We start from the raw sequence: 27,720 nt of genomic DNA, 5'->3' as shown, positions 1-27,720 counted from the left end.
TTTCTCTCCCAAGGAGACTGAAACATTCACTTCTCTCTCCCAAGCAGACTAAAGCCTGTGGGTTTAGTGTCACATCCCACAGAGCTCGGCCTGGAGCGCTGCTGCCGCGGCCGAGCGCAGCCCCGGGGCCGCTGTGCGGGTGCATTGGAAGGGCACGGACACAATGGCAGCGCCGTGTGTCTTTGTGCTCCAGGTTTGCGCTGCCCGTGCGGGCGGAGCGGGGCTGGCGGGAGCCGCGCTCCCCTCAGAGCCCCTGAGGGCGGCAGCGATGGCGGCGCCGCTCCCTCAGCGCCGCCCCGGGGCGGAGCCGCCGCTCTTTGGCGCCAAGACGGGAGCGCGGCTCGGCCATGGCCGCCCCTGCCGAGCCCGAGCGCTCGCCCGGCTTCAAGAAGCCGCCGGCGCTGCTGCGGCTGAAGCGCAAACGTCCCGGGCGGAGGAGCGACCCCGCCACCGCCGCCGCGGAAGCCGCCGCCGCCCCGGCCCCGCGGGGCTCCGCGGCCGCCCGGCGCCGCAACCCCTTCTCCAGCCTGGAGCGAGCTCCGCGGCGGGCGGCGGCCGCCCCTCGGCCTCGGGCAGCGGCCCCGGCGGGCGGGGAGGCGTCGGCAGCGCCCTTCTGGCAGGTGGGACCGAGCCCCGGCAGCGGGGTCACCGCGCTCAGCCCTCCGCCAGTGCCCTCAGCCCTCAGGCATCGCAGTGAGCCCTCAGCCATCGCATTCAGCCCGCAGCCATTGCCCTCCGCCAGTGCCCTCAGGCATTGCACTGAGCCCTGAGCCATCGCATTCAGCCCGCAGCCATTGCACTGAGCCCTCAGCCATTGCACTGAGCCCTCAGCCGTCACATTCAGCCCTCAGCCATTGCACTGAGCCCTCAGCCGTCACATTCAGCCCGCAGCCACCCCCCCCGCCCTCGCCCCCAGCCCCTTTCCGACGCAGCCCTGGCTCTCCCCCGCCTGCCCCAAGGCCCGGCTGGGCTCGGGCTGCCGCTCAGCGCTGGGTGCGGATCTCGTGCTCGCCCCGATCGGGGTTTGTTCGCAGCCCGGGGTGCTGAGGATCACTCGGGGAATGTCATTGCAAGGGCAGTTTTTAAAGTTATCAGCCCGCTGCTTCCTTTGTGCTGTGCCTTATGCTGTTCTTTCATTCAGTTTTTAGAGCCGGCGGGTGAAGAGAAGCCTCTCGGCAGAGCGGAGCCTGCTGAAAGTTCCGACATCCTCGACCTAAGCCAGGTATGGAACACAGCACAGGCTGCTGAAAAGATTCCAGCTGTTCTCCGGGCACACAGAAAGATGAAACTGTTTCAGGTGGTATTTGCTGGCCCATCTCTGTGTAAAAGAATGTACTAAAATGTCCGTATTCAAGGACATTTCTTACATTGATTCCTGTTCTGGTGACAGCCTTCTGCCTGACCTCACTGCTATCATAGTCCCATGGACAGAGGTTGTTGTCTTTCAGTTTTCCTAACTATAATTGTACTGTTTCTTAGTTTTATATGTAGTTGAGATGAGGATGTTCTTCACCAGATAGCTCCTGCATTCTGGTTTTCAGCTACAGAAATGGAGCACTTCATCAGGCACATAGGAAAGCAAGAATTCCTGAAAACCAGCCCTTGAAATTGAAACAGTTTCAATAGACATTCTCTAATGTTGTTCTAGGTACAGAAACTGAAGTTCCAACTAAATTAGAAGGATAGAAAAAAGAAAGCAAACTGTCTTGGAGGTGCTCAGGGCTTTTTTCAGCATGTAACCTTACAGTCACCGGGAGAGAATGAAATGAAATAACCATTTTGGCATGGAAATTCTTGTCTTTGTAAACAACAGGCTTGGGGCTTTTTAGTTTTAACAATTTATCCTTTATTTGTTCCTAGTTTATACTGTTGGAAGGACTCATGAGTGCAAGCCCTCTGATGTGGTTTTATAGGCAGTAGAATGGAGTATTTTTGTTAGAATCTGGTGCTGAGTAAAATAATCAAAATAATAATAGAAAAATATATAAATATATAATATATAAAAAATAAAAATTATAAATCAATATATAATAAATAATAGAATAAATGATATAATAAATAATATAATAAACAATACAATAAATACTATACTAAATAATATAATAATGTTTAGACAATATAATAATATAAATATTAAATAATAATAAATATATAATAATATATAAAATAGTAACTGTGCCTTTGGTTCAGCCTGTGAACAGGTTTAGTTTTCTGTGAGTTAACTGATGCTGTTTCTGTCTGCTCAGAGCCCTCATTCACCTCTGGCTGTTCCCAAAGCTCCCTCCTTGCCAAGCGAGGAATTCCCTGCGGACTGGAGCATTAAAACCCGGGTTCTCTTCATGTCCTCCCAACCCTTCACCTGGGCAGAGCACCTGAAAGCACAGGAGGAGGCGCAGGGCTTTGCCCAGCACTGCAGAGCTGCAGAAACCACCTTGCCCCGGAGCGTGCAGGTGAGGGCTGGGCGGGTGCCCGGGGCTGCAGCTTTGCCGGCAATGGGAACTGGGAATGGGAAATTGGGAATGGAAAACTGGGAAAGGGGATGTGGATGGAAACTGGGAATAAGGATGAGGAATGGGCTGCATCTTTGCCAGCAATGGGAACTGGGAATAGGAAACTGGGAACTGGGAATAGGAACTGGGAATGGGAAATTGGGAATGAAAAGTGGGAAAGGGGATGTGGATGGGAACTGGGAATAAGGAATGGGGATGGGGGATGGGAACTGGGAATGGGGATGAGGATTCGAATGGGAACTGGGAATGGAAATCTGGGAAAGGGGATGTGGATGGAAACTGGGAATAAGGAATGGGGAATGGGAACTGTGAATGAGGATGGGATATGGGGATGATAATGGGAATGAGGATTCGAATGAGAACTGGGAATGGAAATCTGGGTGGCAGCTTCACCGTGCCCCTCACGGCCTGTGGGACCTGCAGGAGCCGCGGCTGTGCACGGAGCTGCGCTGTGCCTTCCAGCAGAGCCTGGTCTACTGGCTGCACCCCTCGCTGCCCTGGCTGCCGCTGTTCCCCCGCCTCGGGGCAGACAGGAGGATGGCAGGAAAGGCCTGTCCTTGGGCACAGGATGAGGCCGTGCAGCAGGTGCTCATGAGTGACTGGTAAGTGCAGCCAAAGTACTGATGGGCTGGGGTAGAGCGAGACAGGGAGGTTTTAATTAATCACAGAGTCGTGGCACGGGTTGGTTGGAGGGGAGCTTAGGGATCATTGCATTTCAACCTCTGCCATGGGGACATCACCCACTGTCCCAGGCTGCTCCCAGCGCCAGTGTCCAGCCTGGCCTTGGGCACTGCCAGGGATCTGCTCTGGGCACCCTGTGCCAGGACCTGCCCACCCTGCCAGGGAACAATTCCCAATTCCCAATCTCCCACCCAGCCCTGCCCTCCGGCGGTGGGAGCCATTCCCTGTGCCTGTCCCTCCGTGCCTCGCCCAGCTTCCCTCTCCATCAGGGGAGGGCTGCCAGCTGTGCCAGCGCTGTTTGTTCCCCGCCAGGTCGGTGAGCTTCACCTCCCTGTACAACCTGCTGCGGGCCCGGCTGTGTCCGTATTTCTACGTGTGCGCGCCGCAGTTCTCGGTGCTGTTCCGCGCCGCGGGGCTGGCGGGCAGCGCCGTGCCCACCGCCGCCATCGCGCCCACCACGCGCGGCCTGCGCGAGGCCCTGCGCGGCGACGGTAAGGGCACGGGGCACGGGCACGGGGCAGCGCTGGCACGCGGCCCCTCACTGCTGCCTTTGCTCTGCCCAGGCATAGAGTTCTCCTTACCTTTGCTCGAGGAAAGTAGGAGCAGGAAACAGAAAAGCTCAGAGGAGAGTCTGGAAACAGACACCGCCGATGGGCTCGGAGGGGGCAGCAGCGTGGGGGATGCGGGGTAAGTAACAGTGTTGTTACAGGGTAAGTAACAGCGTTGTTACGGGGTAAGTAACAGCGTTGTTACACGGTAAGTAACAGTGTTATTACACAGGGTAAGTAACAGCATTGTTACGGGGTAAGTAACAGTGTTATTACAGGGTAAGTAACAGTGTTGTTACACAGGGTAAGTAATAGCATTGTTACGGGGTAAGTAACAGCATTGTTACAGGGTAAGTAACAACGTTGTTACAGGGTAAGTAACAGCGTTGTTACAGGGTAAGTAACAGTGTTGTTACAGGGTAATTAACAGTGTTGTTACGGGGTAAGTAACAGCGTTGTTATGGGGTAATTAACAGTTGTTACAGGGTAAGTAACAGTGTTGTTACGGGGTAAGAGCGTTGTTACAGGGTAAGTAACAGTGTTGTTATGGGGTAATTAACAGTTGTTACAGGGTAAGTAACAGTGTTGTTACGGGGTAAGAGCGTTGTTACAGGGTAATTAACAGCGTTGTTACGGGGAAAGTAACAGCGTTGTTACGGGGCAAGTAACAGCATTGTTACGGGGTAAGTAACAGCGTTGTGTATCATTGTCACCCTTTGTAATAAAGGGATGGGACCATCCATTCCTTGCTCAGATAAACACCATCCCAGGGTGAGATTTTAGAGGAGCAAGCATTCGGCCATAGCTCAAAGTAGTCACAAGTTCCTTCATTACAAGGCAATATAGAACTTTCTAACCCAGCAGACAGCTGCCACAGGGTGTGTTTTGCTTTCCTAACCTGTCACCTTTACTTACTTCTGCTGCACTGCGGATAATTTTGTCTAATGGGTTTCTAACTCACACACAGATGCTTCACTTAAGGCTTCTAAACACTTACTCTATACAACCACACCCAATTATATATAACCAATTATAATATATAATTATAATGTAATTATAAACCCTTCACCATCTTATCAATACAGTTTCTCACTTACTTAAGGTATATTCTTACTTACAACTATAGAAAATAAGTTGATGACTTTTCTACGTAATGTCTGTTCTTTGTTCTTAATGTCTGTTATTCTACTTAATAATGTACTTTACTTTTACATCAATCCAAGCTCCTTCCAAGGCTGTAGATCAAACCGTCCTGAATCTGTGGAAGTTTCTATCTTTCTATTACCCACAGTTGTGCAGTGCTGGACTTACAGGCTCCTGCACAGTCCATTTGGAAAACCTTCCTCGGAGGCACTGCCCTCCTAACACTCATCCTGCGTCTCCAGGGAACCAACTCCCAGTGATGATGATGATGATGGAAGCTTCTCTTGGCTTGAGGAGATGGGAGTCCAAGACAAGGTGAAGAAACCAGATACTATTTCTATCCAAATGTATCCTTCCTTTGATCTTCCAGATGTGTGACACCAGAAAACCCTGCAGCTGTTACAGTGCTGTGCTTCACATTTAAGTTCTGTAGAAGGTTTTGAGAACTGTTTTCCAGATATGAATCCTCACATTCCTGCACGATATGAGAGGTTGCATTTTTAGTTACTTTGCCAATATTTCTAGGATTTGAAGCCAGGATTAAGATGCTGCTTAACAGCTGAAGAGCAGATCTGGATGGGTGCTCAGCTGGGTGGGGTTTGGTGTTGGGGATTTTGGTCAGATGGGGTGTGGGGGGGCTCATTGGTCCAGCTTTTTGGCACATGGATGCCTCCCTCTGCGCCGTGGCTTTCCCTTGACTCGCTCCCCAGGCGCAAGGAGAAGCACGAGGTGCAGGTGGATCACAGACCCGAGTCGCTGGTGCTGGTGAGAGGCAGCCACACCTTCACGCTGCTGAACTTCCTGATCAGCTGCCGCAGCCTGGTGGCGGTGGCGGGGCCGCAGGCGGGGCTGCCCCCGACGCTGCTGTCCCCGGTGGCTTTCCGCGGCGGGACCATGCAGACGCTCAAGGTGAGGGACAGGCTGGCTCCGGGGAGGAAGCAGTTTCCTTACCCAGGGATCAGACCCTGGCTTGGTGAACTTTCCCTCAGGCGGCACAGCGGGATTTTTGTGGCTAAAGCCTGAGTCAGCATTTTGTCTGCAGGCACAGCCCGTTCCTAAATCCATACAACATACAACACATCCCTGCGCTGAACTGGAATCCCAGCCTTCCCTCTCCTCACCTCCCGAGAGACAAGAGGCTGTGCAGAGCTGCCCAGAGGGAAAGCGGTTGTTAAATTCTCCCCAGATCTTATGGGGTCTCAGACTACCCCAGCCCCTTGCTCGAGGAGCCCCTGAACAGCAGCTCACCTTCTGCTCCTGCAAGGAATGGTTTGGACTGGGAGGGACCTTCAGGATCGTCCCAGTGCCAACCCCTGCCGTGGCCAGGGACACCTTCCACCATCCCAGGTTGTTCCAAGGCTGACCTTGGACACTTCCAGGGATCCAGGGGCAGCCACACCTGTGCCAGGGCTTCCTCACCCTACACCAAGAATTCTTTCCCTATATCTAACCCAAATTTCTTCCCAGTAAGAGCAGGATGATCTACTTGTTCCACCAGAGAAGTTCATCCTGTTCTTGTGCACTTCCCAATCCCTGCAGTCCAGGGGATACATTTTAGGAGCTGTCACAGGGACAGTAAAACCTCGTGCACTGCACAGTAGCGTTTCCATTTTCAGCGGGCCCGTGGCACGGTGCTGCCAGGGCTGTGAGAGCTCGCCCTGGCCGCGGTGCTGCGGCGCTAAGGGCGCTGTTCCGCCCCCAGGCTCGCACTGTCGGCGGCCGTGCCCGGGCGCAGGGGGGCTTCGAGGACGTGTTCAGCCTGGAGGTGCTGGGGCCGGTCCTGCCGCACGCCCTGCACGCCCTGACGCTGGTGCTGGGCCCGGCGCAGCGCGGCGCCTTCCGCGCCCTGCTCAGCGCCCACGAGCCCAGCGCCGCCTTCAACGCCCGCCCGGCCCCGGCCCAGGTGAGGACGCGGCCCCGGCCCCGCCCGGGCGGCCAGAGCGGGACCTTCCCTTCGCACCGGGATTCCCGGATCACCCCTGGGGCTCCTCCCTCAGCAGTGGGGGAGCTCCAGGCACTTCCCGCAGAAACCCTGACTCGGTGTGTGCCCTCTGCAGGAGGATGTGCAGCAGGACCTGCCTGCCTGCGGGCTGCATCCCAAGACTTTGGATCAGCTGCAGCAGTGTCCGACTCTGGGAAAATCCTCCATCCGCTTGCTGGAGATGAAGGATTACACCTACACCTGGAAGGCCTAGGGATGCTGCTGGGCCATGGAGCAGGACGCTCCCTCCCAGGGCTGCAGGTGCTGGGCTCGGGGCAGGGCAGGAGGGACACCCCACACAGCTGCTGCACAGCAACACTTCCAAGGGCTTGGAAGGAACGGAGGGGAAAGGCCTCGGACATATTTTTTAATGTAGAAAGGGCTGTTTTAATAAAATGTGGTTTTATTGGTCTGGTTTGCCCCTGGCAGGTTGCTCTTCCCCACGCACACACATCTTCTGTTCCAAATAAGGAATTTCTGCTCCTGCTTGGGGCAGGAACTCGTAACCAGGTTGGAACTACAACCCCTCCAGGGCAGGGAATAGGAACCGGATGAGCTTTTAAGGTCCCTTCCACCCAACCCTTCTGGGATCCTATGGATGGGTGGAATGCTTGGCAAAACCCCTTCTCACTGTTCACAGCCCCCTGCCACCCTCGGTAGCTGCACCTGGGTGTGTGGCACCTCTTGGGTTGGAGTCATCTTCAAAGTCCACAGGGAGGAATGGAGATCAGAGGGCCCCAGAGCTGCTCAGAGCTCCCACACCCACCCCAGGCTTACAAAACCCAGCCTGGAGGGGAACAAGGGGAGGAATTAAATTGGCTGCAGCCCCTGAGCAGGAGGAAGTGTGGCCAGGCCCTGGCAGGGGCTGCCCAGGGAGCTTTGCAGTGCCCATCCCTGCAGGTGTCCCCTGGAGGTGGCACTGAGTGCTCTGGGCTGGGGACAAGGTGGGCATGGGCCCAGCTGGGACTCCCTGGGCTGGGAGGGCTTTGCCAGCCCCGGGGATTCCATGGATCATACAGAGGAGCAGGGTCTGACCAGGGGCTCTGTGTTTCCCTGCAGGTAGAGGGGTCCCAGGCCTTTTGGGGAGTCTGTTGCTTTTCCACAGCTCTTGGCTGAGCACATTCCTGCATCAAGGAATGCCAAAGCTGAGTGGGAAATAGAACCAACTCGTGTTTGTGCTCTCCAGCCATATTTCTATAATCTGCAGTTTGTTACTGAAGTGAAGCCGTGGGCAGCAAAGCTCAGCCTTCCCTGCCGCTGCCCCTGGGGGTCTGGGATCACCGAGCAAAGCCCTGCAAACCCAACACGGGCACGGAGCAGCCCCTGAGCCTGGGCCAGCAAAAGCTCCCTCTGCCTCCAGACCCCTTCTGTCCACAGCAGGGCAGTGTCCTGCCCGGGGAAGCAGCAGGGAGGAAGCTCTGCTGGGATTCTTGGTGATTAACCATTGCTTTACTGTGTGAGAGTGCAGTTCAGTCACTGAACTGCTGTGAGCTGTCGGCTCCAGGAGCAAACCCCAGCTGCTCCCAGCTCCGGGCTGCTCCTGGCCCGGGGAACACACAGACCCCCATCCCTTCCCCAGCTTTGAGCCATGAAATCCAGACCTTGCCTAACAGTGATTTTTCAAACGGAGTCTTTAGTGGGACTGCATTTCTCTGCTGCTAGGAGAGAACTCACATCTTTACCTTATGCATGGTAAACGGGCATTACAGAAAAAAGAACAAAACAAGTAGAGGGGCTTGTACGTTCCCAAATTTGATGGTGTCCAGCTGTGAATGCTGAGCTGCCATGCAGAGAATCCTCAGCAGCTGCCAGGTTTGAGCTCTGCCAAGCCACGGGGTGCGGTGGGAGCTGCTCCCAGCCCCGGGGTGGAGCCTGGCACCCCCAGGGCACCTCCTCCCGCAGCTCCCGGGGTTTCCACACCTCCCGGGCAGTTCGCAGGACAAGCTCCACACATTTAGTCAGAGACCGACGGCAAGATGCCAAAGGGAAAAAAGTTTAATTCAAGACAACAACGTCCATGAAATGAAGATCAACTGAAGCATTTCCAGAGCGCTTGGACAGACTCAGAGGGGCTTTTCTGTCTCCAAACCAACCCCAATTCCCTGCTGCACGGGAAACACCAACCCTTGTCCCTGCAGAGCAAGGAGACTCCGTGTTCTGTGCCACTGACGGGATCCACAGGGCTCTGGGTACCAGGAATTCCTCAGCTCCATGGGCCCATGGCCAAAGTGTCCCTCACGTGAGGCCTGAGCAGCCTGGCTGCGTTTGTTCTGTCCCCAAACCCAGCTCAGGTTCACACCTCACAGAGACTTGTCTGGGACCTGAACGACCCCAGTGCAGAAATCCTGGCAGCCTGCTCCTAACTCAGATCCCTCAGGGAGGGTGCACTGCCCCTTCCCATCCCAGGTGCACACAGATCAAAGATTAATGCTTCTTAAATAAAAAATAAACTAAAAAGCAGGAAAAGCTTTCTACATCCTCTCCCACTGTTCAACTGCCCAAACTCTGGATAAGGCCCCCTGAGAGCAGAGGATCCTTATGGAAACATTTAATCCCAAGGAGTTATTTAATAAAGTTCAAAACAAACGAAAACAACCAGACCCCGCTCCTGCCATCCCGATGGCTGTTGAGAATCCTCACAAAGCCACTTCTGTATCGTATGTGTTTCTTGCAGAAGGCATTCTGGGGTATTTAAAATTCCTGTTTCCTGGCTTGGCATCCATTGGAATTACTGTTTACTGACCAGGGGTGAAGATTATGAACTTGTGCTGCTTTATTGACCAAGTTGGGTACAACAATTGAAGCGTAATTCTACCCCCTCCCTCCCCCCAAATCCAGTTGTAGATCTGTTAAGAGTTTAAAATTCACATGAACCACAAATCCGTACAATCAGCATCAGGCAGTGGATTCACTGGTTGGGAAGAGCGGCCCCAGGTCCCCCTCCCGGGGCCGCCAGGAGGCCGGGCCGGGTCGTGTCCGAAATCTCCGCATCGCTCCGGCAGCGCCCGCGGCTCCGGCGGTCCCGGGGCACCGGTGGCACCGAGGGGCAGCGCCCGGGCACGGCCCCCGGGTGTCCCCAGCACCCCCCCGAGCCCAGGGAACTCTGCAGCCACTACAAAACTGTATCAAAGGGCCAACGTTCTGAACCGCAGGAGCTTCAGCCAAGGGTCTGGATTTCTGATGCCTCCAGAGTCTGTCGTCTGATTTAGTCGTTTAAGAAATAATTACATCACTAATGTAAACAATATAAACATACCAAAAACTAAGTATGATTTAAATACATTTGGATGGTACAAAAGAAAAACCTGTGGGTGTCTGTACAGTTTTTACAAGGTGGGAATCGCCGATGTATTTACAACATGAGAGGGGCAAATACCATTTCTTGTGCAGAGTACAATGCTCAGAACCAGTGTCCCAGTAAAGCCAAGCTTAGCGGTGTGAGGCACTCCTGAACATGGTGGTATTGACCATGCTTTCCTTTGGTACGAGTCCCATGGCCTGCAGCGCCGCCGTGGCCGCCGTGGCTTTCGCGTGCTTCTTGTTAAGGCTGGCAAAGGTGGGCCTGTACTCGTTGCCATTGACTCTCACCTGGCACGGGGGAACCAGGGGTTAGCGAGGGGGCCGTGGCTGCCCCAGGCACAGTCTGGGCAGTTCTTTAGGGACACACGGAACCCCTGGCTGCCTCTCAGCACGGATATTTTGCGGCATCCCACCGAGCTTCGGGTTGGGAGGGACCTTAAATCTCATCCCACTCCACCCCGGCCACGGGCAGGGACATCTTCCACTGCCCCAGGCTGCTCCAAGCCCCAGTGGCCAGCCTGGCCTCGGGCACTGCCAGGGACCCAGGGGCAGCCCCAGCTGCTGTGGGTACCTTGTGCCAGGGCCTGCCAATCCTGCCAGGGAACAATTCCTAATTCCCAAGATCCCAGCCAGCCCTGCCCTCTGGCAGTGGGAAGCCACTCCTGGTGTTTTGCCCCTCCATGTCTTGTCCCCAGTCCCTCTGCAGCTCTCCTGGAGCCCCTTTAGGCCCAGCAAGGAGCTCTGAGGTCTCCCTGGAGCCTTCTGTCCTCCAGGTGAGCACCCCCAGCTCTCCGAGCCTGGCTCCAGAGGGGCTCCAGCCCTGGGATCCCAGAATAAAGTGCTCCAGGGACTCGGTTTGGCCTTTCCAGGAACAGGACTTGCACATTCCAGCACCGAGACGGCTCCACCATCCTCAGCCAGCCCCGTGAGGTGTTTCTATCAAACAGAAACATGGATTTCACCCCTGGCAGAGGGAAAGCAGCACAGGGGCAGGCAGCCCAGACCCACCTTGAAGATGAAATGTTTGCGGTGATCAGGCCCACTGTCGTCCACCAGCACGAACTCGGGGGGCGTCCACCTCCTCTTGTTGCAGATCTCCATCAGCGCAGACACCGGGTGCTTCCCTGGCACACAGACATTCCAGGGTCAGGGCCCACCCAGCCTCTGGGAATTGCGTTATTCCAGACAAGAATCTCACCTGAAAGATCCTTCATCACCACGTAATGGCCGGACCTCTTCTGGGCCTTCTCTCCCACAGCAACGAGCCCTGCAAGCAACACAGGCACGCTGACATTCCCCATTCCCACCAGGGACCACAGGGACACCTGGAGACTCCCCCCAGCTCCCAACCCTCCACCTCCTTCTGTCCATTCCACTCAGCACATTCTTCCCAAGGGCTCCAGGAACATTCTGAAGTAGCCAGAAGGAGAAAACTCTGAGTAGTCTTAAGCCAGGGAACACCTGGTTTTCCATGGAAACCTGGTTTTCCACACCCTCTTTGGAGAAACAACCAACAAGGAAGACACTGAAGAACATTCTCCTGCTGTTTTGTGCAGCCCAGAGTCACTGCCTGCCTTCAGTCTGCCCAGACACAGGAGCCCAGGAAGCATTCCCATGACCCAGGAATGTCCCTGTGTCCCCTCCTGCAGGAATGACACCCGGATCCCGCGTGCTCTCTGCATTTCCAGTGCTCCAGCAGCCCGAGCTGAGAGCTCCACCCCACCTGGGAACAAAGCTGCAGAGCGTGGAACAGCCCCAAAGGGATGCAGGGAGCACAGGCAAACACCAAAACTCAACACTGCTCTTCTGAAAACCTTACAAGACCAAGAAATAAACTGAAGAATTGCCAGAAATGTCTGAAATTCCAGGGACAATCCATCAGAGAAACTCAGGCTTCGCCCCATGGATTTTGCTGCTCTCAGATTTCAACCTTTCAATATTCCCTTGCTTCTTACCTCTAGTTTTCCTGCTGTGGCTTTGGTGAATAAAGACAGGGAGATACTGCAATTGCTTCCAGTGTCTTCCTGTTCCTTCAGCTTTTTTGGGTGGCATTTGGGTTTCTTTTGCTTCACAGGAAAATCCTTCCCCTCCTTACCAGATATTCATCCCAATATTCCTGCAACCACTAAGCAGGGCCTTTCCAAGGGCCATGAAGCCACCAGAGACAATCCCTGGCAGAAAGGCTGAGGGTTTCTCCCTTTACAGAATTTTAAACCCAAACCTAACAGGGGATTCTCATCCTCCTCATTAACTCTCCCCCTGTTGCTGGGTCACTGACACTCCACTCCACCTCCAGACTCTGGGACCTCACCTGGGAATTTCAAACAAGCTGCAGCCTCCTGAGGCACTTCCTGTGACCAGGAACTGTATTTTATTAGGGGCTGGTTTATATTGATAAACATAAACATATGTTTATTAAAGTAAATATTTTAATAAGTATTGAAATATAAATTTTAATATTTAGAAAAAAAGTTGTTTTATATGTTGAAAAATGTTTAATAAATTCCTTACAAAACAAACCAGGGAGGTGGGTTAATAACAGCCTTCCTGCAAACAGTGTGGACTTTAAAACTCTACAAAGAAGTTAAAAAAAAAGTATGTTTTAGCCATTTAATCACCCAAGAACATGGATGTCTGAAAAACTACTTGTCCTCAATATATAATCTCTAAATATATAATCCCTTGTCCTAAATATATATTAAATACATAATACATAATCATGTTTTCTCTTGTCTGTGAGCACGACACCCCATGCCCCTTGTCTCCCTGTGCCACAGCCCTGGGTGGCCAAGAGCAGAGGGAATTCTGCATCCAGGCACAACTTTTGTGGGAATGATTGGGTAAGGCTGCACACGAGCATCACTATTTGACAGGCAGGAAACCCAAAGCACAGCCCAGCTGTCTGAAGGCTGTCCCTGGTTTCAGGTGACTCTCACAGGCTGCTCCAAGCTCCATCCAATGGCCTTGAAATGAAAATTGTGAGTGTTTCCACCCCTTGCTTTGAGATGGGATTGAAGGTTCCTGGTGCAAAAGAAACCTTTAGAAGAGCAGGAATCTGTCCCACAGTCAGTGTGGAGCTGTTGTTTTGTTCCATGCACAGCAGAACAATTAAATTAGAAATCCTGACTGCTGAATTTGGGATTTAAAGCTGTCAGAACTTGGAGAGGTGTTTCAGATGGAGGATCTCCATCATCACTCAGCACACAAAGCACAGTGGCCAAGCTGAAGGAGCAGCCTGGGACTCACTGCACGGCTCTGCTGCACCAAGTCAGCTCTCCCCTGTGGCATGGACAGGAAACCAGGGAAAACATGGGAGGTTTCCATGTAAAGTGGAGGCAAAAAACTCTGGAACCAGCCCTGAGGATGAGCAGAGATGCTTCAGCAGGATCAGGCTGGAGATGAAATGAGGGACAGGAAAAAGGACAGAATCCTCAGGGAAGCCCCAAAGCCTGGAAGTCACTCACACAGCTCAGCTTTGGGGCTCTCAGCCCTGTCCCCACCCCACTGTAAAACTGACCCCACTGTTGCATCTTCTGTCCCTGCTCCTGCTCCAACCACTTGGCTCCAGAACAACCACTGCAGCTTTTCCACAAGGACAAAGCTTTGGACTGACCCCAGGCCTTGGCAAACCTGAGACAAAATCCCAGAATCTGTTCAGGTGCCAGTGAAGCCACCAGGAAACAGCTCCTGCTTCTGAGGGCCTCTGTCACCTCCAGGCAGCCCGAGAGCTGAGAAGCCACCAGACATTTCTGGGCAGGACTCACCTTTTCGATCTGTCTTGAAATCCACCATGATGGGCTCAACGCTGCCTTCCTTGTTCTTCCCAAGCCCTTCTCCTTCTCTCCAGCCCATTTTCCTCATCAGCTGAGCTCCCATTCCTCCAGTTACAGGGGCTGCTCTTAAGAACTGATCCTATCCAGAAAAAGAGAAGTAAAACAAGACCTAAAGTTAGCGCTGTGCTTTTAAGTAAGAAGTGGGAACTTCCAAAAAATGTTTCTAACAACTTTTCACAGACTCAATTAAAAAAAAAAAAAAAAAATCCACCTGAGCTCTGTGGATTTTTAGCCCAAACCAGTGCGTGGAACCCGGAATTCACGCGGACACACGAGACACAAATCAATGTTTGGCAAAAAAGAACAACTTAGGAAAAGTCTAAGGTGATCCCAAAGTGGCAGTGACCCTTGGCAGACAGATGTGTTTAATCAAGCGACAACCATCCGGTTCTAAACACTCTGCTCTGATCCCAGAGATCTCCTCAGCTCGGGAAGTGGGAACTGATCCCGGCACAGCTGTGCCAGGGGCACCTCCTCGTCCAACAGAACACAAGCACATTTAGTCATGACATTCACAGGCTGTTCAGGCGTATTTAAATCTTAAAAAAAAAACCTCTCCCCACCTGATTCATTACACAGCAGTTGCACATTCAAGTTCTGCTCTGAAATTCCACATGGAACAAACAGGGTTTGCTTTCCCCTCTCTTTATTTTAACGGAAAAAGGCGCTTGGCCCCCCAGTTTAGCAGCAGCAGTCGTCACATTCTTTCAAATGAGCATTAACAAAAGTTGTTAAACGGTGAAAGCTTATCAACAGAAAGTTTAAACATCTGCTTTGATGTAAAGAACTGTAAAAACTCCTTAAAAGTTACGTACCTAGGCCTCGCTGGCCGCAGTGTTGTGAATAGTAGGGCTGGCACTGACCGTGGCAAGAAGGCGGCTACAAGGATTTGACCCTGAAACAAGTTTCCATATAGAGGGGTGAAAGTTCACAGGTTATTCTGTGAACTATCATCTCTCGTGCCCCCCCGCTGACCCCAGAAGCAAGTCAAGCATTTCCATCACAGCAGAACCTGCCTGGCCTGCCCGCACACGAGCTGGAGCCCGGCACGGAGCAGAGGTGCCCCCGAGCCGGGCAGGGCTCGTCACTGCCCGGGCACACCCGCACAACGCTCAGGCTCTGCTTCCTCTGGAGCCGTGCCTGCAGGAGCAGCAGTGCCTGCAGGAGCAGCAGTGCCTGCAGGAGCAGCAGTGCCTGCAGGAGCAGCAGTGCCTGCAGGAGCAGCAGTGCCTGCAGGAGCAGCAGTTCCCAGAGCCCACAGGACCACGGCACGAGCTCAGCTGGAAGGGAGCCGTCAGCACCAGGGCTCTGACTGCTGGCCCTGCACCGACAGCCTGGGCAGCCCTGGGAGCTCCTGGAGCTCAGCACAGGCCTGGGGCTGCCACCAGGGCAGGACTGAGGTCCCTGGGCTCCCAGGGGCCTGCTCGCCATCGGCAGGGAACAAAGCCACAGGTGTTCCTTCGGCAGACCACGTTTCCCAGGGATTCCCAACACACGGCTGTGTCCAGCCCCCGCGCTGGAGGCTGGCACAAGTGTGACAGGAAAGCCTTGCTGGAGGCTGTGCCAGGAATGCTCCCAATCTCCGCCCGTGCCAGGAAATCCCTGTCTGGATCCTCATGGATCCACGTGGCTGGAGGAGCAGAGCTGGGGCTGGTGCGGGCCCAGCCCCTGAGACACAGCATCCACAGCCCTGCCCTCAGATCCGCTCCCTCCTCCCGTCTTTTCCAGGAACATTCCGTAAGAGAGGCTCCCTCCAGGCTCTGGAGCTGGGCTGGCTCCTGCTGGGAGGGCAGGATCCGGGCTCCCTGGCTGTTCCAGCACCACGGGGTGTGTTCAGTTCACAAAGGACACAGCGCAAGCTCCTGCTGAGGTCACTGCGGGCTCACTCGGCTTTCCCAAACACCCGGACGTGTCCTGGCTCAGGGCTGGAGCAAGGACAGAACAGAACCAAAATCCTGTTCCTGGTCAAAGCCCTGAGCTCCTACAGAGGAATTACCAGAGCCTGAACAAACTCCAGAAACTGGAAATAGGAAGTTCTAGGTTCCAAAGGGCCGTTTGTTAAAGCACCCCTTCCATGGGTGAATTCAGGATCCTGGAGGGGAACTGCAGCAGGAATTCTGTGCTGACTCTTCCATGTGACCAACAGAACCAGCACATCAATGACATACGCATTTATTATTATTAATAATTATTATTATTAATAATAATTTAATTCCAGAATACACAAATACTTGTGCATCTCACTAAAAGGCTAGAGGAAGGAATTCTGGTACCAGTGGAAAAGGAGCCAGGAGAAGCCCACTTGGACTCAGGTCACTGAAGAAGCAAAGGTCTGCAGCAAGGAAAAAGTTCCTGCATTTTGATTCTGGTTTTTGTTTTCTCTCTTTTAATAATAAAGTGAATGTAAACCTCTAATGCCACCTGTACATTGTATTGTTTTGTACAACTTCCCTCAGCTCATGATTTAATAAGTGGGGGTAAAACTGGTGCTGGGTTTGGAATTCATTGAAAACCACATAAGGAAGCAAGAGGCACAATTCTTCTCATTCTAAAAAACATCCAAGGGTGAGTCTCCCAAAAACTCCTGAGCGGCTCTGGACCTTTGCAGATACAAATTAAAGGGGATGGAATACAAGAAGCCCCAGGTTTCTGAGCATTTGGTTACTAGTCAGAACTAACTCTTTATTTACAAAAGCACTTCTCTTTCATTCACTGATCTTAATTTGAGGGAACCTGCAGGACAATTTGATGCCTTTTACTTTATATTTTGTGCTCTAAATTCCATGAAATCCCACTTCCATTCTGCCAACACATGGAGACATCGAGAGCTACATTCTTGTGTCAGCACTTGCTTTAAAGAGAAGGTAAAACCTGATTTCTTCAGCAGGTTTAGAGCAGTTTTAATTAACTTTCTTGCTGATTCTTCAGGCTGACTCTTTGGAGCAACAATTTAGGAAGCAAAGACAACAAAAGCCTTGAAGGCAGGGGGTGGCAGTTCAGGTACAGCACAGGGCTGGACTCCAAGGAACAAGCATCACTTTGGAAAAACTTGTGCCAGGCAGCAGAATTTCCCATTAAATCCCAGCATCTCCTGAGTGGGAAGGGACCCACAGGGACCATCCAAGTCCAGCTCCTGGCCCTGCACAGCCCAACAATCCCAGCCTGGGCTTCCCTGGGAGCTCCAAACGCTCCTGGAGCTCTGATCACGATCTGCTCCCTGTGGCACCTTGCAGGGATCCTGAGGAAGGGAATTTGGGCTGGGTGCTGAACTGGAAGATGCTCTGGCCCTTTCAGCAGCAGTCCCAATCCTTCCCACGGACAGGAGCAGGAATCCCTTGCTGAAGAACCCCAGCAGATGCCTCACAAGCCCTGTGTTCCCAAGCACCTGCAGGTGCAGTTCACAGCTTCTGCACAACAGCAGGGGAAAAGGAATGGCTGGGAAAGACAGCAGCCAGGCCAACAGAGCTCACCTACCATGGAATCATGGAATCCCAGACTGGTTGGGCTCAGGAGGGACCGTAAGGATCATCTCAGTGCCCCCCTGCCATGGCAGAGACACCTTCCACTGTGCCAGGCTGCTCCAGCCCCAGTGTCCAACCTGGCCTTGGGCACTGCCAGGGCTGCTTGGGCACCCTGTGCCAGGGCCTGCCCACCCTGCCAGGGAGGAATTCCTTCCCAATATGCAGTACCTGGTGAGCACAGAGCTGCTCTGCTCTGCCAGGTGAGCCTCTCCCAAGGAAAGCTCCTTGTTTCCCAGCAGGTCCTGCAAGGGGCAGCCACAAGGCTCAGCTTCACTTCCACCCTGAGAGGAGTTCTGCTCTGCTGTGCCTGCAGGAACGGAAGGGAGGTTTGCACTTCCCAGAACTTTCTGCACCCCAGGAATCAGCACAAGTGAGTGACCCAGCAGCTCCCCAGGGCCACCCCTGAGCACAACCCCAGGTTTGGGGAGCAAGTTCAGGCTCCAGAATTGAGCTGATGGTGTGAGTCTGGGAAAGGGGGAGTAAACAGACCTCAACAGAATTTGCTTGGAAAAACAAAAAATGTTTGACCATTTGCTCTGATATTTCTTCAGCAGCACAGCGTGTTTGGAAGGAAAAAGGGAATAAAAATAGAAGCAACCTTCAGAAAAGATGAGTCACATTTGTGAACTGATTACACTGATGGTGACAAACTGAAACAGAAGCCACTTTTTCAAAGGAAAAGGTGAGATTGTTCATAAATTTTTTATATCTTACATCATATCACTCTTTTATGGACCCTGCTCAGGCCCCTGCACATAAACACCAGGAATTAGTCCAGTAATTAAAAACATAAACCTTATTGCTACTTAGTGTCCCCTCCTCAGTACTCCACATGAATCCCTGCAGTGCCTAATTCCCAAACTGAGATTCCAGGCAGTCTGGTTTGAGTGCTATTACCTCTCCAGAGTCACCAGGAAAGGATAAGAAAATGTGAAATCCACGAAATGCAAAGTGAAGACAGAGCTCAGCAAACAAATTTCCCAAGTCCCTTCCTGCCCTCCCCAGTCACTCTCCTGTTCCACCTCCCTGGTGTTGTGGTGACCTCTGTCACACCCAGTGTCTGTGCTTGCTCTAATTCCTTCTTTCCTGAGACCCAAATGCAGTGGCTGCCACAGGCTCAGTCTGTGCTGGTTGGTCACAGCTTCTCCCATGGCAAATTCCCAAGGGAAATGCCTTCAGCAAATAGCCTCAGCCAGAAATGTGCATTCATTCACAGACACAACATCCCCCAAGAAACTCCAGAGCCCTGCCTGAAGGCAAAAATCAAGAAACACAGAACATCCTGAGTTGGAAGTGACACCATAAGGATCAAAGTCCAACTCCTGGCCTGAGTGAAAATACAATGTTAAGATACAGTTTTTAGGCCAAAAAGGGAGCACAAGCCTGACTTAGTAACTGATCACTGTCACACAATTTCAGGTGTCCGGGTAACACACAACCAGTACTTTGCATTTCATGGGTGGTTTGCGTTCGTGCCCCTGAGAAAGGTAACATGGATTCAGAACCACATGCCCACTTCTTCCTGTGAAACCCTCCTGCAGCCACAGGAGGACTCCACACGAAGCTGAGTGAGGCTTTCCCAGCCCCACCGTTCCTGAAGCCCCAGGGCTCTTCTGGGCAGCTCTGGACCCTTGGGGCTGTCAGGGAAGGGGAACCTGGCAGAGAAGGAGAGCAGCTGAGGAGTGCCAGAGCAGGGAGAGGACTTTGTCCTCACCTCCCTCAGCCTCCAACTCCTCCTGCTGCCAGCAGGAGCCTCCTCTGTGCCCAGCCCCAGAGCCTGCACTGTGACCACAGCACATTCCCAGCTCTGGGCAGGGCAGGAGAGCTGCTGCTGCCTCACTGATGCCCAGATCCTACAAAATGTTCCAACATTCCTCTGCTCCTCACAGCAGTCATGTCCACAAGCACAGACCACACTCTTCTCACACTCTCTTCCCATGAAGCATTTTGTTGGGCTTATATCTGTTGTTTTGGTTGTTATTTTGGTTTGTTTCGTTGGGTTGCTTTAAAGCAGATCCCAGAGTGAAGATGGAGGACAGGAAAATCACACCTGGCCCTTTCCACTTCACCCTTGTGAGCAGCCCCTCCTGTCACTTCCATCACAGGAGACTCCAGGGAGGAGGTTTGGGAAAGAGCTGCTCAGAGCTGCTCCGTTTCCAGGGCATTGGGAACCCATTCCAGGTGCTGCAGACAGGGAGAACCCTCCCCTCACAGCCCTGCTGATCTCCTTCCCAAGCCCCCCAGTGGAAAAACTCCTTCGTCACCAACATAGCCCTGTGCTTCACAGTTCCCTCTGCCAGGAACAAGGATTGTCTTCATCAAAGGCAGCATTTTGCTACAATATCAGTTGTTCATAGTTGTTAAAAGCAGACTTTATCATGCACATTCTGCATTAGCACTGACAAGATCTCAGAAGATTCCCATCTGGCCAGTGACTCATATCTGTGTTCCCTGGCTCTCTGCGCTTGGCTATATGAAGTGGAAAAATAAGTTAGTGAATCCTGGCAAAAAAAAATGCTTCTATTTTCAGGATATTATAATTCCAGACTTTTGCGTTCAGCTGATACCAACTTTTATGGAAAATTCCACCTAAACCTCAAATCTGACCTCCCAGCTTGGAGGGTGCCCCAACCCAAGCTGATACAGACTCAGCTGCAGCACCTGCCAGACTGAGCAGCTTAACTCCTTATTCCTTGTGCCTGGAAGGTGGATGCTGCTTGAACTCCTCAGATCTCCTTCCTGACACAGCACCAGCTCAGTGTTCACTGGCAAAGATGCAGCTTGAGTAACTGAATGTACAAAACACATGGATGGAGGACGCAGTACCCCCCAAAATCAGCTACTGGTAACACAGCAAGAGGGAACTACTGTACTGTATCTAAACAACATCAGAATGAAAGTAACTTATTTACTGCAACTCCTGCTTTAAATACTCCACATCTCTGGCTCCCAGAAAACCCTGGTGATCCAGAGAGAGGCAAAGGAGCAACCAGAGAGAACCAAGGCAAACACAAAGGCAGTTTGGGACTTGGTTCACTGAAGCCGATACCAAAAACCGTTGATTTCCACAGCAGCAGGATCGCAGCCTGCCTGAGGTGTCGCAGTGCCAGTGGGGCAGGGAGGATCTGCCACTGGCAGCACAGCAGCACCAGCAGTGTCCTGTCAGTGGCAGGCTGTGCCTCGGCGGTCACACCTCGCTGTGACACCCAGGACGGGGCTGAGCCCAGCCTGCTGCACTGGGCACACGCTGTGCCACAGGGCAAGGCACTCGTCCTGCACGTGGCAATCCTGCACTGCTGCCAGGTGCTGCTGAGCAGCAGTGCCTGGGTCACTTGTACCTTTCGAATCCACGCCTGGGGCCCGCTGTTGGTGAGCTCGTCCGAGGACAGGATCTGCGCTCCGGTGCTGCCCGTGAACTGCCCAGGGATGGAGTTGGACTGAGCCCAGGCGTCGATCTGCAACGGCAAAACCCGCACTGAGACCAGCACTAATGCCTCCACGTTTCCCCCTGCACCTCTCTGCTGCCTCTCAGGAATTTTCACATCGTGTTCTTGGTATTTGGTGTGTTCATTCACACTCAGATGAAAGCAGGTGCTCCCAAAATCTGAGCAGCTGAATGGTCACCCTGAAACCTGAGCTCCAACTCCATAGAGTTCAAGGTCTCCTCATCCCCAAAACTGCTGAATCTACTGTTTTGGAAAGAATTACCTACATCTGTGCTGTGAAATCACAAAAAACTTAAAAGAAAATTAAATTTGAAACTATGTTTCAGAGTGACTTGAGTGAAAACATGGCATATACAAAGGAGCTCATCAAAACTCAGTGTTAGGAAGTGCAGAACTTTGAAACACTGGCCCACAACTGAGTTTCCAAACTTAAACAGATTGAAAATAGATTAAACAGAGAGGAAAACCAGCTGCCATGAAAGGAAAACACAGATTTTCTTTAAGCTCCCCAAAATGCTGCTGAAAGGCCCCAGCTTACCTGCTCCTGTGCCCGGTTCAACATGCACATGGCCTCCAGGTCAAAGGAGTTCTCATTGAGCCTTTTCTGGGCCACTGCTCTGTCGTTCATGGCTGTGGTTATGTCCACACACTAGGAGGAAAAAGAGCATTTGTAAAAACACAGCAGAGCACAACAGTGTCCACTTGAGCTGGAAAAAGCTGCTGGAGAATCAATGCTACCAAGTGGGGTTAGTGTGAATTATTGGTTCGACAAAGAAAGAGGCAACATGATTGAAATCCTGGGACTATAAATCCACACCAGATGGGCTTTCCTGAACAAAGACAAATCTGAATTTAAACTGTAACACCCTGGTAATTTAAAATCACCTGTACACACAAAATATCCAATGACTTATTTTCTAAGAACTGTTTGTCACAAAAAATTCTGGTGTGTAATAAAGAGAAGCATTTTACTGTTCATTTAGATCTTCTTAACCAACAGAATTAAATGCAATTTATCTAAAACTATGCAGAGCTGGTCACATGAGCACTCTGCTATTAAGTCACACTAAAGCTTGTCTGTATAAAGTAATTCCAGCATGAATCAGATGCATTCCACAATCCTGACTTTAGTGTTTCAAATTTTCATCGTCAGCCTAAACCAGAAGGGAATGGAGCTGTGGAAGGGGATGGAGACCCAGGAGGGGCTGAGGGAGCTGGGAAGGGGCTGGAGAGTTCCTGAGGGAGCTGGGAAGGGAATGGAGAGTTCCTGAGGAGCTGGGAAGGGGCTGGAGAGTTCCTGAGGGAGCTGGGAAGGGGCTGGAGAGTCCCTGAGGGAGCTGGGAAGGGGCTGGAGAGTTCCTGAGGGAGCTGGGAAGGGGCTGGAGAGTTCCTGAGGGAGCTGGGAAGGGGCTGAGCTGGAGCAAAGGAGGCTCAGGGGGACCTTGTGGCTCTCACAGCCCCTGCCAGGAGGGGACAGCCGGGGGGTCGGGCTCTGCTCCAGGAACAGGGACAGGAGGAGAGGGAACGGCCTCAGGCTGGGCCAGGGCAGGCTCAGCTGGGACAGCAGCAGCAATTTCCCCATGGAAAGGGTGCTCAGGCCCTGGCAGGGGCTGCCCAGGGAGCTTTGCAGTGCCCATCCCTGCAGGTGTCCCCTGGAGGTGGCACTGAGTGCTCTGGGCTGGGGACAAGGTGGGCATGGGGCCCAGCTGGGACTCCCTGGGCTGGGAGGGCTTTTCCAGCCCCGGGGATCCTGTAAAACCAGGCTGTGAGCTCACAGAATCCACTGCTTTGGAAAGAATTATCTACATCTGTGCTGCCGAACTACAATATACTGTAAAGAAAAATATATTTGAAACCATGCTGCAGAGTCACGTGGTGAAAATGTGAAATACAGGAAGGAGCTCACTGCAGACCTTCACTCTGGGCAAAGCCATGGGGAGAGAAATCCACAGCATTTGGGGCTGTACCAATTCTGGCTGGTGTGGAGCTATTTTATAAAATCCTTGTGCCCTGCTCCTCAAAGGATGTGCATTTTATGGATCATTCTGTTTGGAAGGCAGAGAGGGAAGAGTGCAAAGACAAATGGAATTTCTTGAGATGTGGCAGAACCTGGAAGGGCTGGGACTGTTGAGGCAAAAAAGAAACCCAATAATCAGAAATGCAGCTGGCACACACATATCAAGGAGATGGGTTAACATGAACTTCATTTTCATTTGCTTTGTAAAAGCTTTACCTCTTTTGCTGTCACTACCTCCACCTCTAACACATTTTGTACTAAAGGACCAGGAAGAGAAACTGAAACTCCTTTAAAAGTGACTCCGCTGAACAAAACAAACACTGTTAAACCACAAACCCTGTCCCAGAAGCCTGGTCAGGAATTCAGTAAATACTGAAAGGAGGACACAGATATGAACATCTACAATGGCATCAAACACAGGAATTGCTTTTGTGCTCTATTAAATCTGATTTGAAGATTTTTTTTTTTTTTTTTGCTGGTCTTTAGGAAAAAGGTGTTTCTATTGGAAGATCACTGCTGGAATATCTGGCACTGACCAAAACAGAGGTAAAATCCCCACAAGTCCCGGGTGTCTATGGGCTGAGTTCAGTGCTTATTTCTTGCCAAACAGAACACAAAAAAGGCACAAGAAGAGTTAAAATATTATCTAACACCCCCCTCACACAACAGCATGGATGTAAAAATGCCTGTTTCAAATGCACACTGGCTGAGTTTTCAAGTTTCTATCATATAAATAATTATTAGAATAATTATTTAATGTTCTGTTTATGAAACTGGTCCAGGAGATAAATAAAAGTTCTTCTACTCACCAAAAGTTTCAATCCAGCAATACACAAAGGCATGGAAGCAGTCCATGAAACCACAGGGGACCACTGCCATGCTAAAGAGGTGTGTTAGTGCTTTACCGGACTGGGGCCTAGCAACATTCCCTGCTGGGTTAATTCCCAAACACTTCTCCATTTTGGAGACCATCATGGCTCTGTGTTATGTCAAGACACTCGATGGCAGCTTTGGATCTTGGAAAAGAAAACAACCATCTCTGCTCAAGGTATAAGAAGTTGTTGTTATTCCTGAGTCAAGGAAAACAGGTGGAAGTGAGGTGCTGTTCTCCCCCAGAGCTCTCCTGGCTGATCCCCTTTCTCAGACTCACCCCCACAAATCACAAATCCTGAAGCAAGTAAAAAGCAGGTGTTTTACACACTCTGGAGGTCCATGAATGCTTTTCTGCATCCTTAGATCCCAACACTCTGCATGAGTCACCTGGGCTAGCCCAACCCTGGCACTCTGCACTTCCAAACACTCCTTCCTCAGAGGTGTCTCTGCCTGCTACTGACATGGGGAGCCCTCAGATCACTCCAGACCTTCCCCTCCATCTCCTACTACCACACACAACTACTTTAAAGCATCAGATTTTATTAAAACAAGCTGTAATGTATGAACAGGGTCATTTCAGACTAAGCCCATAACTAATATGTGAATTGAAACACAGCAACAAAACCAACTGTGTGGGGGTTTCATGTCAAGACTTGCACTAGAACAGTATTGCAAAATCAGCAACAACAAATGGAGGTTAATTCTAGGTGAAACTTCAGTTCCAAGCACTCCCAGTTCTCTACTCCCCCAGCAAGGATCTGCCTCGTGTTGCTCCAAGGGAGCCATTTCCACCACAGAGTCCTCCTGAACATTAAATAATTAAGCAGAGAAACACTGTGTTACCTGTCAGGCTCCCTGGAGAAACACACAGCAATTCTGTACCTGCACTTCCCAAACCCCAGGGGATGAACTGCTGGGAGCTAACGCCCCTGAAATCACCCTTAACACAAACCAAGTTAAGGTAAACGCAAATAAAAGTATTTATTTACAAAATATAAAATCAGACAACATCGTTACAGGCATTTATAAAGGTACACACAACAGAAAGGAAAGGAATTTATGTTAAATATATTTACTTCAATGAAACTGGGAATGACATTCTGAACAAACATCTCAGGGTTTTACTGGAGCATGAGAGCCCAAAGTGCAGCTCCCTCCTGTGCTGAGGGAACAAGAAACTGGGTGCCCAACCATCAAATTCTGAGGGATTCCATGAAAAAGCTGGCTAAGTTACATCCTCTGTGCTTTTGGTGCTGTAGAAGAGCCAGAAGAAAATTCCTTCTGTGCCTCAGGGAGTGAACTGGCCAGTATCAGAAAGGTCTTGAGAAACAAAATGCACCAAGTGCTAAGATGGCTTTGTCAGAAACTGATGGGGAGGCTTTGGGGTTTGGCTTTGGAAGGTGTGAGAACAAGGCTGGAGGTGCACTGAGGCAACACACGCTTAAAAATAGTAACATCTCTCTTAAATATTTAATTTACTTAATTACAACAGCCCCCAAAAATGTTCTTTAGAAGAACTTTCAAGGGGAAAAACACTTGCTTTGGTTTCTTAGTTTATTATCCATACAATTAAGATTCTCCTTTGGAAGGCCACGTGCAAGACAGCCATTGGAGAAAACATGACTGGAAAGCTAAAAAATCAATACATCCAGAGGAAGTGACTTACAACTTTTAATGGATTACATTCCAGTGTGATGTTCTTGTTCTAAGACTCGTGGGACAATTTTAATTAGCGCTACATACATTATTGTGCAAATCAAGGTATTATTAATTAACCCCTGCAGGAAACTGAACAAGGAATTTTTTTAATCTTCCAGCTACAGTCTAAGTTCTGTTGAGACCAAGAAGCCACCAGCTGCCAGAAGCAGGATGGGTACAGGCTGCTTCCACCACTGCCCATGTGAGCATCCCCATTTGCAGGGCTCAGCTTCTCAGCTCAGTGCAGTGTTAGGCACTACCTTTTTAAGTGCCTTTTTTGTTTTCCCAGACTGAAGTTTGGTACCAGACTGCCCAGGTGATGGTTTTGGTTTTCTTATATGATATGCTCTCCTTGCCTTCCTTACCTCAATGGCTGGCTTGGGGAAAACATCGTCCTTGCCGTCGTCTTTGCCGTTTTTGTCCACGGGAACCCACTCTCCATACACACTGTCTGCCTCCTTCTTCCTATGCTGAGACCCAGAGGAAACAGGGAATTCCTTGGACAGGCTGACCTGGTTTTTTGGTTGGGGTGGTGGTGCTGGTTTTATGCTGGGAGTCTGAAAGAAATAAAATGTGAAAATGTTAAGGCTTGAGAACACCCAAGAGTCATGAGGTGGTTTTGTTGCAAGCACCTGGGATTTGGTTTTTACAGAACAAAAAGAGTAAGAAGCCTTTATAGTTAATAATTTTGGCACAGCCCTAAAAAACACACAAGTGACCCACAAATTGTGCTATCAGAGAAAATGAAAACCCCCTAAAAACAACTTCAGCAGCCCGAAATTCCTGACCCTCCCCTCCCAGCTGACCCCATTCACATGGAGAACACTTCCACCTGCCACACAGGTATTTTGAACGGAAAGCTCCATGGAAAAATCCTGGGCAGCAAAACATTGCCTGTGATCAAAGGCTGCCCATGAGTGGAGAGAAAACAGCTCTCAGTATTTGAGTTTCTAATTCTGGCATATTTTTAGCAGCAGCCTGAGTCTCTGAGCAGACAATGTCTTGTTTTGCCCGGTCTTGTTAATGTATTAAAAACCTGCAGAAATCCCTGCCAGGTTCCTTTCCAAGAGGCAAACACAGCTGGCAGCACTGGATAATATTGGATAAACTCCTAGGAATATGGATGGGAATGGTTTTAGGAGAGATGAAGACCAAAATGAAAAGGGTCAAAAATAAGACCAAGAGGCAGAGCAGTCCATAACCACTACAGAGCATTCATTCTTCCTCAGAGCCTGGAAGAATTCCAAGGTTTCTTGAATTTCCTTGTAGCCTTTTCTAACAATATAATATAAAATCTAAATCAATTTCTACCTAACACCTTACCTAAACGTGCACTGCCGCTTATTTTGTGTACAGCACAAGCTATACCTATTTATACACAAAACCAGGGATGTTATTTCTGGTTTTGCTAAGCATATTAAAGTTTTTTAGTGCTTTATATCCTGCAAAATCAGAGCAGACCTTCATGGGCACAACCCCCCATCCCAAATAAGACTGAAAAAACCCCACCCAACACCCCAAAAAAACACAAGCCCAAACAAAATTTAAACTAATTCTAATCCATGCTTCAAAGCATTTGATTTCCAGATGCATTTGAAGAAACACTCACAATTTTATCAATTACCAATCAGTAAAACTGGATTATCAATTTAATCTTGAAGGAATTGGGAGTGTTCCTTTAAACTGATTAAAAAATATTCCCAGTTTCACCAAGATTATCAACCCTTGATACATTTCTATAGAATTACTTGCATTATTTAAAAAGAACTAGGATTTAAAGTATTGAAAACGTAAGTAGCACTCACACTTAAATTGAAGAAAATAGGTTTGGGTTCACTCAGCTTAAAAGGATGGTTATAGAAAGGACGTTCTTCCTCCTCTTCATCAGAAACGTGAGGCTTGTTCACTATCACATCATCGGTGCTCTGAGCAATCTTCTTGCATTTCTGAAAAATAAACCAGAGGGAAATGTCATTTCTGAGCAAACCTGAACTTTCAACACAAACTCACATTTTTACCAAAAAAAGTGGTTTTCTTTACTAACCCAGGAATGGAAAATCTTTTTAGCAACAGCACCAATAGATGTACTTTGGATATTCTACACAAATTATCCAACACCACCATGGCACTCCTTGGTTACTGACTCGGCTCTCTGGCAGAGCAGGGACC

General features: G+C 50.7%; 2 protein-coding genes across 5 annotated transcripts in view; one reads left to right on the top strand and one right to left on the bottom strand.

Moving 5' to 3' along the window:
- Positions 1-347: 347 nt before the first annotated feature.
- Positions 348-7,273, top strand: DONSON (DNA replication fork stabilization factor DONSON). Its single transcript, XM_077790908.1, has 10 exons — positions 348-620; positions 1,142-1,222; positions 2,247-2,450; positions 2,934-3,112; positions 3,504-3,682; positions 3,755-3,878; positions 5,125-5,229; positions 5,593-5,791; positions 6,585-6,785; positions 6,940-7,273. The coding sequence occupies exons 1-10, from the start codon at positions 348-350 to the stop codon at positions 7,075-7,077; spliced, it is 1,683 nt and encodes a 560-aa protein (XP_077647034.1). The 3' UTR covers positions 7,078-7,273.
- Positions 7,274-8,840: 1,567 nt separating this feature from the next.
- Positions 8,841-27,720, bottom strand: part of SON (SON DNA and RNA binding protein) — a 37,271-nt gene continuing 18,391 nt past the window's right edge. For 2 of the 4 annotated variants that reach the window (XM_077781716.1, XM_077781715.1), the window contains exons 5-12: positions 27,357-27,497; positions 25,917-26,108; positions 21,502-21,612; positions 20,856-20,972; positions 13,928-14,075; positions 11,362-11,430; positions 11,172-11,287; positions 10,471-11,099 (exon numbers count right to left, since the gene is read on the bottom strand). In XM_077781716.1, the coding sequence (XP_077637842.1) occupies positions 10,473-11,099; positions 11,172-11,287; positions 11,362-11,430; positions 13,928-14,075; positions 20,856-20,972; positions 21,502-21,612; positions 25,917-26,108; positions 27,357-27,497 (1,521 nt within the window). In that variant the 3' untranslated portion in view covers positions 10,471-10,472. The other 2 variants (XM_021538733.3, XM_077781717.1) reach the window with 2 other exon arrangements.

This window comes from Lonchura striata, chromosome 2 (assembly GCF_046129695.1).
Source record: "Lonchura striata isolate bLonStr1 chromosome 2, bLonStr1.mat, whole genome shotgun sequence".
NCBI classification, from domain to species: domain Eukaryota; kingdom Metazoa; phylum Chordata; class Aves; order Passeriformes; family Estrildidae; genus Lonchura; species Lonchura striata.
Note: the sequence above shows the minus strand (reverse complement) of the source record. Positions and strands in the feature narration are given on the sequence as shown.

Coding starts and splice junctions, on each gene's coding strand:
- DONSON (XM_077790908.1), top strand. CDS start 348: ATGGCCGCCCCTGCCGAGCCCGAGCGCTCGCCCGGCTTCAAGAAGCCG. Junction 5,230..5,592: donor GATACTATTTCTATCCAAAT/GTATCCTTCCTT, acceptor CTCGCTCCCCAG/GCGCAAGGAGAAGCACGAGG. Junction 5,792..6,584: donor GGACCATGCAGACGCTCAAG/GTGAGGGACAGG, acceptor TTCCGCCCCCAG/GCTCGCACTGTCGGCGGCCG.